Consider the following 15,553-nt stretch of genomic DNA (forward strand, 5'->3'; position numbering starts at 1 on the left):
TATTCATATAATTGTTGTATAATTGCCATCCAATTATTATACATTTAAAAAGAAATTAATTCAGGAGTTTAAACACTCAATGAACTCTGTAACTAAGTGATTAATCTATCTCACACTAGATTTGAAAATTGGGAAAACTAATTGTGAACTTCAAAGCTTCATGCATACCAACTTTGATAGTCTTAAAAGTGAGATATGTTGGTATGAGGAATTGCCATAAAAAATGATTACAAATAGAGCATTTTTTTTTTTTTTTGAAGTGGAGTGAACAATTTTAAAAAATTTGGGAACTATCAGTAACAAATACAGAGATCCACCCAAGTCAAAAACAACGACTTTGGGAAAGAAAAACAATGAGCTTTAATAAATTTTTAAGGGAATCCGTATACAATAGGTACTATATCCTTCAGAGAGCAGAATTCACAGCCAGCATACGATTGCAACTCAAAATGGATCACCTTGTCTGTCTGTATCTTCATTCCAATGTAAATCATTTGAGCTCACCCTCTTCATATTCAAGAGGAAAAAGCTGTGGTTTACAAAGGGTCTCTCAAGCCTTTGGATGACTCAAACTCAAGTATGACGGAACTATTGGGAAAGTCCAGAATCTAGGTAGTGCTCTCCAAGAGCCTAATGAAAGTCCGCCAAAATCAAAATTGAGAAAATCCTTGATGTCCTTGCAGGTCTAGAACTTGAAATCCTTCTGCTTCTTAACTTTACCATCCTTCTCTTGTGCCTTGCGTTTCCGCTTCTTCTCCACCTGAGGCCAGAATAATAGCATAAGTTCCAGATTTATAAGGTCTAGGGATTTATTCAAGAGAAACATACGACAAATCATAACAGGATACAGAAGATATGTTTGTGCAAAGGATATACCTCAGCAACCAAATCACTGAAATCTTCCCTTCCTTGGGCCATTGTGGCTTCATGACTAGCCTCCTCATACCTACACCCCATACAACCTCAACACTTGTCAACTCCGTGTAGAATGAAGCAAATAAAATTATCACGACGACAATTGGCTACCACTAGGGTGATTCATGCTACCAAGAAACAATCCAATGCAACTTAAGTTAAAAAAAAACAAGAGTCAAGCATTTCAATTCCGTACTTGGCTGCGAGGGCTACATCATCAAGACCTTCCAACTCCTCAGGTCGGAGAGTGATATCAACTTTATCTGTTCTTTGGCTCTTCAGTAGATCGATACCCTAAAACATCAAGAGCCAAAACACTTTAATGCAGCGCCCCTAATGATTGAACAGCAACAAATGATATCACACAACATAAAACAGATAAAGATGTCACAAGGATCTTCTCCACAAAGGAAGAACCATGAAAGTATGACGAAGTGACTATTCTTTTGCTGAGAATACACAACACCAAGATGGATAAGAAAAGCATAGTGAATGTATACCTTTTTAGCTGCTGCCTTGTCACCAGATGGCAATACGTATCTGAATCACCAAACCCACTTAAGATCATAATCCAACACTTATAAAATCCTATTCTGAAAAACACTACTAATGAGGAATGCTTGCACATAAAAAATAAAAAATAAAAATAAAAATAAAAATAAAAGACGCAGCAATTAAATCAGGTACATACGTATGACTAGTTCCCAAAATAGTTCCTCCTTGAGCACGCTCCTCTTTCTCCTCCAGAACCTGGTACAGCAGAATCAACGTAAGTAATCTCCATATCAGTGTGACAAACCGACGTTTGTAATCAAGGTCAAAACTTTCATTGTCATAACCTACACGAAGTGACGAATCCTGCAGTCCATACTATTTACCTGGTATAGCTGCTTCTCAGGTTCTTTTCTTTGAGCCTTCCGAAGGTCAATAACGTCTGGCGTCTCCACACCAGTTGGTGTACTACTCAAAACAAGAGGATAGATTAGTGAGAAACCCTTGCAGTAAAATTGGATTAAGCGTAACAATCTAGTGATATTTCAAACAGCTAACATTTTAATACACAAAAAACAAAAGAATAACGGCATGAAACATAGATGAAGATGGAGAGACAAGAAGCATGCAACTCAGTGGGCCACAATACGTCGAAACTGGAGTATTACACGTTCACTACTCAGACAAAAAGCACTGCGATTGAAAGGTAATGCACACGTACGTTGAAATAGTGTCAACGGAAGACACACCATCGGCCATTTCGTCTTCCCCAAGCTCGGCATCTTCGTCCTCTTCGTCCTCTTCTTCCTCCTCCTCTTCCTCCTCAAGGTCACCCCAATGTTTCGTACGGTCGACTGGTTCATCCTAGAGAACATTCAAGACAAGATTAGACACTGTTGAGAGATTTTTTTTATTACAACATGCTTAGAACTGAAGCCAGTGATTAGAAAGCTAATACATAATGAAGACGTCCCGTGAACACACACCAGCATCTATGCTTAGATAAGCGAAAAGAATATACTAACTTCTTGCATTTGGTCACGAGCAGTAACTTGTGCACAAACATTTAAATCATTCACAGCCAGAAGACTGGTAAGCAATATACCTCAAAGGTATCAAGCTCCACGTGCTGAACACCAAATACATCTCCATACAAGGGTCGCCCATACTGCAGCCCCACAGATACTAATTGGTTAAACAAGATCCCAATTTCAGCGTATAGAAATAGATGAAAATCTATAACACAACTGTATTGCCAACCAGACTCAACAAGTCATTGTGTAAACATCAATCGAAGCAGTCAGAAACAGACAATTTGAAAAAACAAACAATGTCGGTGATCATAAGCATTACTAAAGACAATATTGATAGTCACTGTAAGCATCGATTTAATGAGATGGAAAGACAGGCACCTCATCAACAGGGGGCTTGCCCCAGCCTCCTGCATGATAGCCAAAAGAAGCACCCTCTGGTATTGGTGCATTCAATCCAGGAATCTTAAGGTGGGGATAAGATGGAGGAGGCCCATATCTCTGCAGTAAAACAGAGGAATAAAAACTAAGATTTGCATTTCAGACGTATTACAAACGTCAAGGTTAGAGATATAATGACGACTCAAAAGAAACAGACATGCTTCCTTAAAGCACAAGAAATTTAAGCAAAGCCACGCACCTGCATGTTGATAAGCCAAGGGGGAGGCGCACCATCTGGCATGCCAAGAGCTTCCTTAAGTTCCTGGGATAGCTGGCCAGGTTTCATCTCCCTTAATTTGACCTAAGTAGAAAAGAGAATCAACCGATACAAGCCTGAAACTTAGAGCTGGAACGTTAGAGTGGTTCTCACAATTAGAGAACTTAAAACTAGCTCATCCTAAAACTAGGAAACCATTATACACTGCTTCCTTAAATGAAGTTCAGTCCCAGACCAGCAACACGTTCCAAAAAGTTAGATGCAGCAATACCCTAAAGCACAACGGCAGGCATGAACTCATCATTCTTCAAACTATTTCTTCAACAAGTCCTCCAATCACAGAGGTTTACCTCTGCTTGAAATTATCATTAATTTTCCTATAATGTTCTTGAGATGCAGGACACTACAATCACATATGATCGTACGAAAAGACTCATGGCTATATGTGAGGAAAAGTACCTCGAATTCTTTTCCCTCGTGATAAAGATCGCCATGATGAGTGAGTTTGGGTTTCGTTTGATACTTGAAGAAGGCATCATGAAGCACCTGCAAAGTACAGGACATAAACTTAAACACCAACTACTTCGACTCTCTGGATATACTCTACTTTGATGTAAAGGACGAATGCACCAAACAAGAGCCATCCCATTTCCACATCAATTCCGAAAGCTTAAGCACATTACCTGATAATCTATGTCCATCTTCCCCATCTTTGGCTGCATCTTTTCCCTCTGCTTTTGCTTAAGCTTCTTGCTGTCTTCCTTTTCAATATAAGCCTGATAGCCCATAAGATAAAATATTAAATACATGGCATAACACAAAGTAGGGCCGTTATGTCTAAAGATGCTGAGTCCAGATTGAATTTCCAAATATAGACACTAAATTTGAATCAAAAGTCATCAAAAAAAGTTGAATCTCCTAATTGCTGGAGTCAGAACCCTGGCAGAAACATCTTATCAATACCAACAAAGCTTTCAAGTACGCTACCCTCTAGCATGACCCAGTACTGCAAACGTGAAAGAGAGGCAATATTCAACGAATAGTGTAATAACGTTAACCTATACACGATTCTTCTCACCTGTCTTATTTTTTCAATACCAGTTGCTGCAATAAAATCGGGAAGCTGAAAGGGCTGCTTCTCTATACCACGCTTCCCCTGAAAACAAAATCACCATCAGAACAAGTCCCGAATCAAAATCTGAATCAAAATGGTCCACCAGGACAAATTCTGTGGTGTGATGTCTGCGACATGTGTACATAAGTGGAAAATAAGCACTCAAAACATCACCAAGCACATATTAGATACCTACGACATTTCAATAAATACATCACATTCATTCATCGTACAACACTTTTTAATTCACACCTATATTTTTCAGGGAAATTGACATTCGCATCTCCCTTCAATTGTTCACAAATGCTACAAATCTCGACATGAAAAGAGGTGCAAGCCCAGAAAATTGTACCTAATGCCCAGAATGAGAATCATGAAATCCATTCAGGCAACTGACGTGAAAAAAGAGAAGAACCTCTGGCAACCTAAAAGGACTTGAATTGTTTAGACATTAGTAGGTAATGCACTTGATACTACGGGTAAATGGCTCCACTGTAGAATGACTAACTTAACTTTCATGTATAGGTTGATTGAAATTGAATAGACAAATTCTACCCACTTATGAAATGTTTTAACACAATGACGCAGGTTTGTAAGCATGTATTTCATGTCACTTACATACATTAGCTGTCAGGAAGTTCAAGACTTCAGGTGACGGGTAGCATACGACTCAACAAATACAATTGACTCGATATATATATAAAAAAATATAAAAATGTAAAAAAGTCAGTCATAACAGGAGGCTCTCCTCCACAGCCACCCACATACCATTCTTTCGTCCACTATTCAGACATGGTGATGAACCGCATCCTGCAGGAACCACATGTACCAAATAAGAGGCAATGGCAGCTCGCTGTCTGTAAACTTCTCTACGTACAACCACCCAGATACGGGCTTTTTGTGCTCTCTGGACCTCTCCAAACAGTTCCAAGGGACATGGAACGTCAGTTTCCTAATACATAAGGTTCAGGAGCAGTGTTATCAACCTGTAGAAACTTTCGCTTCTGACACCAATGTCTTGGAACTGGAACTGTGTTGCGATACCCTTTCAGAAACACAAGAAGGCGTGGATCTGCTGCTGTTGCATCCCAAACCTATACCGAACAAAAAAAAAAACAGCAAAAACGGTTGTTAGGAGATGAACAACCTCATCAAGAAAGCGTGATTTCTGAAGGAAAAATAATAATAATAATAATAATAATAATAATAAAATAAAATAAAAAAATAAAAAAATCGAACCTATAATAACGAATATCAAATGCGTTAACAGATCCAGATCTAGGAACCAGGAGTTAACAAATACGACATGCAGTGCCAACCAACAAAACAACCAACTGAAAAAGAAAATGCTTGACTGGCAAACACTCTTGCATTACCTCGTGAAATTCGAGGCACGTAGTTTACATATGCATACTTTCTTTAAAAATCTATATAAAAAGTATTCAATAAAAAACCACTAACTGAAAAGCCTCGATTTCCTCCACTAATAGAAAAGTCAAAATGTTTACCTCGACAACATCAGGCTTCATGCATTGTTGCTTGAGTTCTGCAATCTTCATCCTTCGTTGCAGCTGTCCAGGAAAGTCAAATCCAACCACGATGAGAACGTACACATGAAGTAAGTGGATACAGGGTTAAGTTTCATTTAACATGGGAAACGCGGTATTCATAAGCGATATAATACACAAATATCTTACCTTCTTCTTTTTGTTTGATAAACCCTTATCTTTATCCTTCTCGTCATCCTCGTCTGATTCATCTGAATCACTCCCTTTCTTTTTTGGTTCATCCGCTTGAACAGCCTCTGGCTCGGTGTTCTGCTTTGCAAAAAAATTATGAGCACCATATGAGAAGCTTCGGACCAAGAATAAGGATATGAGTTATTCAAGCTCGCCCAGGAGAAAGACTGAATCAACAAAATATCTACTTCATCTAAACTTAAAGTACTATCTTCAATAAGTCAAACAATTCCATTGTTGATGAGAGAAGCTGTTGAACCATAAGAAGAGGGAGATGTGAAAGATCGTTCATGCGAAATGAATAGATACCTTCGTTGTTTCGAGGAACATCTCTTCTGGTATTGCAAATTTTTCAAAAACCCTTAGAAAATCTTGGATAGCGGGATCTATGTTGCCATCTGCATCTTCGAGGGCAGGCTTGTCCGATACGTATTCCACCACCACTTTGTCTTCTGGCTGCTGCCACAGAGAATAATCGCACATTATCTCAACTTTAAACCTAGTAGTGTGCAAATTCATGGTACAGGGTCGATTTACGTGGAAAAGGATGGCTAGTAGACGCTTAAAAGGACTAGGTTAAGAACGATGAGAAGACAGAAAGTAAAAGAAATATATATATATATATATATATATATTCCGGGAAAGCTTTTTCGAATTGTGACTACTCCGCAAGTGATCAGTCTATTAGGGTTTCTTTCAAATAATTCAGTTGAGCTGCAACTCCTCCAACTCATGATAGCTCAATTGATCAACTATACAAATTGAAAGACAGACCTAAAGTTCCAACTGAAAACAGCTTTATTTTATTGCTAGGCAACACACACACACCATGCCCATCATCACGGATTGTCATGCGGATAAGGAATCCCGCACCATGATTGAATTGGACCCGCCCGAATCGGCAAACACTCTAATAAAACAAAAAAAAAATCCCCCGCGTTACTATGCTTTAATTAAGACGCAATTCACACCGTCTTGCACCCTAATGAGACAGGAAACAAACAAACAAACAAACAAAAACATATCTGCCTTCATCGGTAGTCCCAGAGCACGAGCAGCGGCAAAGAAACCAAACATCAGCAAGAACATTATTCCCTACACACACCAAATAGACGAAAAAACAGATCACCTCATCAGCATTCTCGCCGTCCTCGGAACGATCCGCCGTCGGTGCTGATTCCTTCTTGCCTCCTTTCTTTTTCTTGCTCCGTCTCCTGCGTCTCCGCTCAGCCTCTTTGGCTTTCTTCTCCTCGGCGACATGGCCCTTGTCACCTCCGCCCTCGTCCGCCACAACACCGGCATCATCAGAGACACCACCACCTCCGTTCTGTAAAGTCTCGGCCATGTCATCGACCCCTCCGTTGGCCAAGAATGCAGAATCCAGCACCAGCGAGCCGTTGTCCATGGTGGCCGCCAACGCCGTGGCCATCCTGAGCCCTAACTGTGGCTCCCTCCCCCTCCCCTCCCTCACTTCAGAGTTTCGCTCCTCCTCCTTCACTATGCTGCTGCTGGCCTTTGCTTTGCTTGCTTTGCCTTACCTTGCTCTGCTTGGCCTTGCTTGGCCTTGATTTGCCTTACCTAGCCTCGATTTGCCTTGCCTAGCCTTGCCTTGCTCTCTCGCGCTCACTGCTTTGCAGCCCTTCTTCTTCGTCCTTGTTCGCCGTCGTCGTCGTCGTCGTTCGTCCTGAATCCCGTTTCTACCACCCTCTGCATTTCCAATCCTCTTAATTCTCGGCAACTAGTGGCGGGACCTACGACTGCGCGTCCTTCCGGAGGTGCAGTTGCTTGCTTTGGCCATAGAGTGGTGGGGAGGGGGGGTAGGATTGAGAAACATCCATTCATGGACACCGTGTTTTCGTTGTAATGTGTGGTGTTCATCCGTTTGTTCACCCATCCTTAACGTTTCCTGACTGTCCACACAACCAAATTATGTTGAAAAAAATAAAAATAAAAATAAAAATCTCAAAAGATGGCTTCATTTGTGTAAAAGAATTAAAGTTTTTTTTTTTTTCTAAAGAGATTTCTCTGGACTTTTTATTGAAATTTTGAATTGTACTATCAACCATGACATTTTACTACAAGAAAAATCAACTTTTTGTCTAATAAATGAATTAAAAAAAACAAAACATATTCTCAATGACGACCATAATAATTAATAATTACACTTTCACATTACAAGAGCTATTTTTAATAAGAAAATAAGTTATTTATTGATGATTCCTGATAAGTCCATTAATAATGAGTTATTTTCAATTATTTCTGTTGTTCAATTATCATAAATACATACATGCATACATTATGTAGAAGCACCAACAAAACCATTTAAGTTTACTTTTGTAAACATGGACCTTGCACATTGCACATACAGACATTAAGCTAGAGAGACTTAAGATACAGGGATCAAATTATTTTGGTGAACCTTGGTCTATGGCTAGAACCAAAGCATTCCTCAAAAGATGAACTTGATCCTCATTCCCAACAAAAAATCACATCTTTCAAAAAACCGACCACATAGAGAACTAAATAAGTTGGTATAAAATACCCAAAAGTCGTTCTCTACCCTATCCTCCTACAATTCCATCCCTCATTATGAAGAGAATCCCACTGAAGCCATTAATTGCCTCGGGGCTGTGAAGACACTGGGGTAGCTGGAGAGTGATCCGTCGACGGTTACCGTGAAGGTCACTGGGTCCTCGTGGCAACCGACATGGGACAAAGCGCCACACGGTGAGGAATCCAGGCTGTGCCGGTCACTAGAGGAGGTAGAGTCGGTGGACGACGTCTCGAAGGCTGCGTCGTGCGCGGTCTCGGAGATTATCATCTGGCTCCTTGCGAATGCCTTTCGTGTTGTTGACCCGATTCGGATCTCCGGAATCAAGATGAGGGTTGCATGGTCGCATTGGACACTCCACTGGATGCCCGTGCTACGATGGCCGTTCCTGAGGAATACGAATCGGCCCTAGGGCGGGGAGTTGCCCCTCTGGTGTGATTGTCTGGTCAAACGCAATCGCTTAGCTACACAGGGCGTGTTGGCTTGCCAGGCTAGATACTAAACCATTCTCGAAATTCGGCACTCTTAGAACAGGGTCGCATGGGTGTGGATTCGGTTCTAGGGAGGAGAACTGTGGATATCATGACCAGGTTGGGGCTGTGGAACATCTTGTGCGTGTTGCCCGATGAGACGGTGGATCATCGTCACCGTGACTGGACCGAGGATGCCATGGAGCAGCCGAGGACTTCCCACGACAGCAGAGACTTGGGTTCTTGGACAGACGTTAGGAATGTAAAGGCTTCCGCTGCAGGTGGGGTGTTTGAAGTTGCAGGAGGATAGACACGGTGAACTGCTTCAGTGGGGGTGCGCACATGCTTGCATGATTCCGAGCTGGTGCCACTAATTTGGTTAGCTATCCTCCTTCGTTGAGGTTTTGGGAACTTGAGCTGAAGTTTCGAGCGCCTTTGCAACAGTCAATTTCTTCGGAATAATGGCGTGTGACTTAGAGAGAAAACTAATCTCCTAGTGATTGCAGACTAGCCCAGTGTTGAGTCGAAGAAGTTGGATTCTTGCAGACTGAACGAGGCTCGATTCAATTTGTAGTTATGACGGTCATGGTGATATGAGATGTCCACGGTGTGATTTGCAGATTGTGCACCCAGATATGGCGACAACGGGAGCTCAGAAACAAGGAGCATCGACAGTGCAACCTCTGAACTCACTCCCTGCGCACTTCCTTCCTCGACGGAGCTACTGACGTCGATAGCTGCAATGACCCCACGTCGCCAGTCGTTGCCTGCATTGGACAGGTACTTACTCATTTATCCCTCTTGATTCAACCGCTGACACACCATTTAGACTACGACACACTTGGCACAGAATTGAAGGAAGGACAACAACTAGCGCACCAACTAGTTCCAAGACTTGAAGTCGCGTGAATATGAATACATCCGCGGTGTCTTGTGGCGCAGGTGAAGAAGAATAAGTCGAACACGCCGCTCGTCACGGCGATCAAAACGGCAATGGGAACATCAGACGCTGTACCCGATCTGCGGAGCTAGAAATCAAAGCGAGAGAGGTCTGAGAGTGTGGTGGACTCGTCTACGACGCTGTCCAAATGGCGACAAATTCTGGGCGCAAGAGTGGCGGCAATGCCCAGGACACAGACCCGCCAGGAAGTGGAGTTTCACGTGGATCTGGACAGGTTCAGCTCGGCTAGCCCCGCCATCGCCAGACCTGCTGCTTTGTCCACCTCAAAGCAAACGCAGTATCACAGCAGTAGAGCTTCATGGTTTAAACACATCAGAACAGGGAACAATAACAAGGTTTAGTTACTAGTTGTTACTTCACAGTCAGTTTTAGAAAAGAACCCGTTTCAAGTGCAATTGCAATATCGGTGGATTTGTTGTAAAAGGATGTTCTTAACTGTTCATTTCGAAATTTCATTCCCAATTATTTATTTTTTTACATTTTTTAAACTTGATTTAGTTTGTTTTTTCCTTGTTATCAATGTTTTTGACTTGATTTTAATTGAGGAATGCATTCAATGCAACAAGGCTTGCGAGGTGGACAGAGACGTCTTTTTTTATGTTTACAAATAGATCAAAAGAAGAAGAAAACAACAGATTTTGTGATATTTTCAGTCAGAACAACGTGATTTTTAAAATTTTAATTAAATTTTTTTTTTTTTGGATGTGGAATCATTTACAGCTACAATTTTGTATTACTACTCGTGAATAAATATGTTTGGATTTTAAATATCATTAAAGCCTTTAAAAGCACCTTTGAAACAAATAGTATGTTATTGCATTTGTATATGAAAATATTTACCCAACATCATTCTTATGAGTGAAAAAAAGTTATTAACTTCATTGAAGACATCTTGAAAACCCAAAGCAAGCGTGTTACAGCAACAATATGAGTAATGTTATAATTTTACCAATAGTGAAGATACTTTCCAGAGCAAGGCATTAATGATGAGCTTATTAAAATTACATGAAATGAAGTAAAACATCCTAATAAGTTTAGTATTTCTTGGTATTCACTTACAGATTCTTCAAAAAACATAGAAATTCCTTCAAGGGTTTTCTCATAGCTATACAAAATTATTCCAATATACTTTTATTAGTAATGTGAATTACTGCATTTTAAGTAAACTTTGCTTCAACTTTTTAAACTCGTTGCATACAACTATTGAGTGTTGAGAACAGCAAATTGTATCCTGAAGATGGTCCAACCAAGTCTCGTGATCCATCTTTTAATCGTAGTAGTAATTTCTGGGATTAATATTTTGAAGTGATTTTTGCCGCACAAAAAAATTGTGTTCTTACATTAATACTCGCACCAACGAAACATGTTTGGAAATTGGAACATCATGCAAATTCTACTTGAAAGGTGATAAAAAATAGTTTTAAGAAAATCTAAAACACACAGATAAAAGAGTCGAAATAAAATAAAATGAAATAAAATAATATAAAGAGGGAGGGGGTGTTGTATACAACTGTGGGTAAATTAAATTTGTTGATGTTGGATTTAGGATGGCATCAGTACCATAGCAAAACCATCCTTCACAATTTAATACCTTCATTCTTACTACCTAAAACTGCTAACATGTAGGAATTCAAAAGAAACGTTGTGTAACGAACAAACCAGATAACTAAAAGATGCATCCATGGTGTAAGTGGATGGAGGATTGTAGATAGATTTCATGTAAATCCCAACTGACAGTATTCTGCGAAACACACACTGCAGTAGGACTGATTACTTTACGGGGTTATGTAATCAATCCAACTACTGCATAAACCCAAGCGAATGAATTCCCGTGTAACCTTAAAGCAACCAGAAATGTCAGTGCAGCTTCCTTAAGAAAGAATCCACAAATTCAACTAGCACGCGGTCCATCTTGATAAAAGAACCTTCACGCCGCATCCTGTGGATTGGCGTCATGCCAACCCTTGGCGCATGGGGGTATTTCCAGGAACTCATCAAATTCTTTTACATGCACATCACAACATTTCCACTGCACAAAAACAAAAGAAATATGAATTGTCATCTCAAGACTCAGATTGTGAAGAAGAATATGAACACAATTGAAGGCAACTTACAAATTAGATGCAATATCATACCCCTCTAAGTCGATCGTGAAACACCGCAGGGCCAGGGTGATAATTGCAAGCTTCTTGGTGGTTATCCTTCTCAGTAAACGTGTTGCCACAACCTTTGCGTTTACATACTTGTTTGGCATTTATATCGAACACCTTGGATGGCACAGCCTTCTTTACAATCCCTGAACTTTCGGAGGCAGCGGTCTGCACAGTGGTTGCTGGAACAGGCTTCGCAACTCCAGCTGTTGGTTGTTGAGCTCCTGCAAAACGAAAACAACCATAAAGTAAAGAAAAATGAAGCCATCGAAATATTTGCATTGACGAAGACATTGCGCCATAGAATATTGATCTGTTCAGTACAAACAATAACCGAATGTGGTGACACAGAGAAAAATGAACGAACCATGATCGGAGCAGAAAAACCCTTGTCGACATCGTATACATGCGGCTTTAGCGGCATCTAAAGCACTGTTACCAGTGTTGATCGGTTGCGGCAGTCTAGCGTTAGGACTAGGAGCTGCCTTAACTACGGGCTTCTCAGATGAATGCTTTCCCTTTGTGCATCTAAGAAAGACCCCACATGTATTATGTGAGTCGCTACTAGACTATGATGCTAAAGAGACATTCTTTCAAGCCCTCCCAACCGCTATGCTCAAGAAAGAGAAAGTTATACATACATAATCTGCATACTTGTGAAATTAGACCTTGAAACTACATCAAAACATACCCAGGCAGGCTTAAAAAATCGCTGAAGTCATGGCTGCGCTGTTTACAACAGCTCCACTCTTTCCCTCCATCGTGAAACAAAGGCTGCACAACCCCCGCAGTCGTCTCAACAACTTCATTCCTATGCAACCAGCAAGAGCTGCATCGTGTCTAACTTTGACAAAACTGGCACACAAAATCTGCCAGAGATGTAAACAACCACCACTAATGCATACTGGAACAAACCGAAGCAATGTATGCACACGAGTGTAGCGATAACTCACCGGCTGTCCAATCGAAACATATACCAGAGGCGTCCAGTCAAGGCCACAGAATCCATCGACAGAAGTAAGATCAAAGTTTTGAAACATGACATGAAATCTCGCACACTCTACAACAGAAGTCATACGTTACGAAGTTCGAGCGACAAAACCATTTGAATGAACTAGGCGAGATGACTCACGCATACCTCAGAGGTTAACAATGCAATTAAAGCCTCAATAACGTGATGGTACCAAAAATTAAGAAATAAAAAAAATGAAACAGCAATAAGAAGCAATCACTGCGAATTTTACATCTTGACATATTGCTGCAAAATGAATGACTCAAAACCTCACGATTCTTCTTTCCACCAATCTCTGATCCTAAGGTTCAACTACCTTTGAATCCTCATAACTCTTCTCAACCCATGAACTCTTCGCATAACGACCCACTCTCCACAGATAACACAAAAATTCCAGAAAAAAAACAACGCAAAAAGAACAACCAAAACTACGAACGACACATTACCCCACTGTGATATGTACAGGAATTCTCCAAGTTGTTGTCGGGGCTGAAGAACTCATCGCAGCCAATTCGTTGGCATCGAAGTCTTCCTGTCGTCGTCGTCATGAAACCTCACTGCCAAGGACACAAAGCAAAAGGGTTTTCGTTCGATCTCCAGCAAATGGTTGTCTGCAATGGCTATCGGATCAATCCAACATCGCTACAACCATCACCAGCTCCTCCGCCACGACACGGGATCCCAGGTGCACCAGGCCCAATTGAAAATATTCTAACCCTAATTTTGAGTCTCATTTGTCGGAGGAATTCTCTGGAACCCGCGGTGAACTGCAACTAGTCTTGGGATCGAACATCACCACCGTCGTCGGTAATGGGACCCGTGCTTCTGGGCACGGATTCGGGCGTTTAATCTGCAGCGGTCATGGATGCAGATTGCTCAAACCTTCACAAGCGATTCACAGTACTGCAGAATCTGAAGCAATGGAATAAAATGAGGAATTGTGTTTGATTCTTTTTGCTCTGTTTGCCTGTAGAGTGTGTACTTGAACTATATAATTGAATTCCAATACAATCATATTTTGATTATTAAATAATAAAAATAATTAGATGATTAATTAAATAATTAATTAATCAATGGTGGACTCATGTTCTTTATATACGACTCTTGAAAGGGTTGAAAATTACTTTCGTTCTCCGTTCAAACCTGAGTTTATAAATTTGATGATAAAATAGACTAATTATCCTTCAACATTACATGTGTAGACTTTTTCTATATTTGTATTCTTTTATGTGGTATTGTGCAATGAATTTTTTCCAAATGTTGGAATTTTTTATTTTTTTTATTTTTAAAACATTTTTAAAAATTTACACAATGGTATTTCTTCTTCTTCTTCTTCATTTCTTAAATTCATTTGAGAGTATATATATGTATATGTATATATATATATATATATATATATATATAGAAACACATTTTTATATGTCAACCATATTTAAGTTTAATTATCTTCAAAAAAATTCCTAAGATATATATTTTTAAATCATTGATTCTAATTAAAACCTTAAAGAATATAACTTTTTTAAAAAATAATAAAAGTTCAAAACACCCATCTTGGCATTATCATCAAACTTTTATAATGTTACACTATTATGATTTGAAAATATTAGCTTATGAAACAAAACATTGTAGAATCAGTCATGAAGATAATTTTTTTAAGTGTAGATTGATATTTAAGAATATGCTTATATTTAAATTCTCTTTTATGAAATTATGTATCATGTTAGTATTTCGTTTTGAACTCCATTTCTTTACCTTAAAATAACATATAATTCAAAATAAATATTTTTTTCATTTGACTAAATAAACTTGATAGAATGTACTAACATATAGATTTTATTCTCTATGTAGTCAATATAGCAGTTGTGTTAAAAATTTCTTCCTTCAACAACATAAAAAAAATATATTTTTATTAATAAATACCTACCAATTAATTAATAAGTACAATAACTACAATTAGATTGCATTTTATTAATTATTGAACACATATTTTAATTATCACTTTAGATCTTGTTGTAAATTATGATTTTTTTTATCACTAATGTATTGTGGTTTACAAAAAACTTGAGATATTAGAGGCTTTTGGGTTCTTTTGTACACTTTTCTTGCTACATAGATTAATAAGATGAAAATTTCTAAAAACATACTTAAGATGTTTATTCCTATTGCATTTGTGCCCCAATTTTATGAATTTAATCTTTAAAGAAAATTAGATTCTTTTATTTTTAAAACTTTTGAACAAAAAACTAAAAACTAAAATCTCAACTTAATGGTATTAAAGACACAACTATCGTTATAGCAATATTGATCCTGTTGTAAGTTTTGATAGAAATTGTAAATTATTTGATTTTGATTCTAATTCAAATTTACTTTTTTAATACCAATTATTACTTTTGTTACAAAAAAATAATAATTATTCCTAATTCTTTGAGCAAGGATCAATTTTGGTTGTTAGTGGTAATT

The 15,553-nt window shown here is 39.0% G+C and overlaps 2 protein-coding genes and 1 long non-coding RNA gene across 6 annotated transcripts; 1 reads left to right on the forward strand and 2 right to left on the reverse strand.

Annotated features, from left to right (window-relative positions):
- Positions 1 to 336: 336 nt before the first annotated feature.
- On the reverse strand, positions 337 to 7,558 carry LOC112291742 (uncharacterized). 2 transcript variants are annotated; one of them, XM_024539582.3, is made up of 18 exons: positions 7,079 to 7,558; positions 6,259 to 6,405; positions 5,908 to 6,027; positions 5,719 to 5,781; positions 5,197 to 5,304; positions 4,175 to 4,252; positions 3,780 to 3,872; positions 3,556 to 3,642; positions 3,079 to 3,180; positions 2,820 to 2,939; positions 2,513 to 2,575; positions 2,129 to 2,271; positions 1,794 to 1,875; positions 1,607 to 1,665; positions 1,416 to 1,455; positions 1,112 to 1,209; positions 877 to 946; positions 337 to 760 (listed from the first exon to the last, which is right to left on the reverse strand). In XM_024539582.3, the coding sequence occupies exons 1-18, from the start codon at positions 7,376 to 7,378 to the stop codon at positions 686 to 688; spliced, it is 1,848 nt and encodes a 615-aa protein (XP_024395350.1). In that variant the 5' UTR covers positions 7,379 to 7,558; the 3' UTR covers positions 337 to 685. The 2 variants fall into 2 exon arrangements, with proteins under 2 accessions (XP_024395350.1, XP_024395349.1); XM_024539581.3 differs by having other exon boundaries at positions 6,259 to 6,408; positions 7,079 to 7,518.
- Positions 7,559 to 8,928: 1,370 nt separating this feature from the next.
- On the forward strand, positions 8,929 to 10,400 carry LOC149987822 (uncharacterized). Its single transcript, XR_016506288.1, has 3 exons — positions 8,929 to 9,348; positions 9,591 to 9,750; positions 9,913 to 10,400. It is a non-coding gene; the product is annotated as an uncharacterized LOC149987822 (long non-coding RNA).
- Positions 10,401 to 11,389: 989 nt separating this feature from the next.
- LOC112291552 (cysteine and histidine-rich domain-containing protein RAR1) lies at positions 11,390 to 13,782 on the reverse strand. 3 transcript variants are annotated; one of them, XM_090255748.1, is made up of 6 exons: positions 13,540 to 13,782; positions 13,035 to 13,141; positions 12,773 to 12,855; positions 12,449 to 12,609; positions 12,067 to 12,305; positions 11,390 to 11,960 (listed from the first exon to the last, which is right to left on the reverse strand). In XM_090255748.1, exons 2-6 carry the CDS (start codon positions 13,119 to 13,121, stop codon positions 11,859 to 11,861), a joined length of 672 nt encoding a protein of 223 aa, XP_090111874.1. In that variant the 5' UTR covers positions 13,122 to 13,141; positions 13,540 to 13,782; the 3' UTR covers positions 11,390 to 11,858. The 3 variants fall into 3 exon arrangements, with proteins under 3 accessions (XP_090111874.1, XP_073394697.1, XP_073394698.2); XM_073538596.2 differs by lacking the exon at positions 13,035 to 13,141; XM_073538597.2 differs by lacking the exon at positions 13,540 to 13,782 and having other exon boundaries at positions 13,035 to 13,291.
- Positions 13,783 to 15,553: the final 1,771 nt, after the last annotated feature.

This window comes from Physcomitrium patens, chromosome 14 (assembly GCF_059467195.1).
Source record: "Physcomitrium patens ecotype Gransden chromosome 14, ASM5946719v1, whole genome shotgun sequence".
Taxonomy (NCBI): Eukaryota; Viridiplantae; Streptophyta; class Bryopsida; order Funariales; family Funariaceae; genus Physcomitrium; species Physcomitrium patens.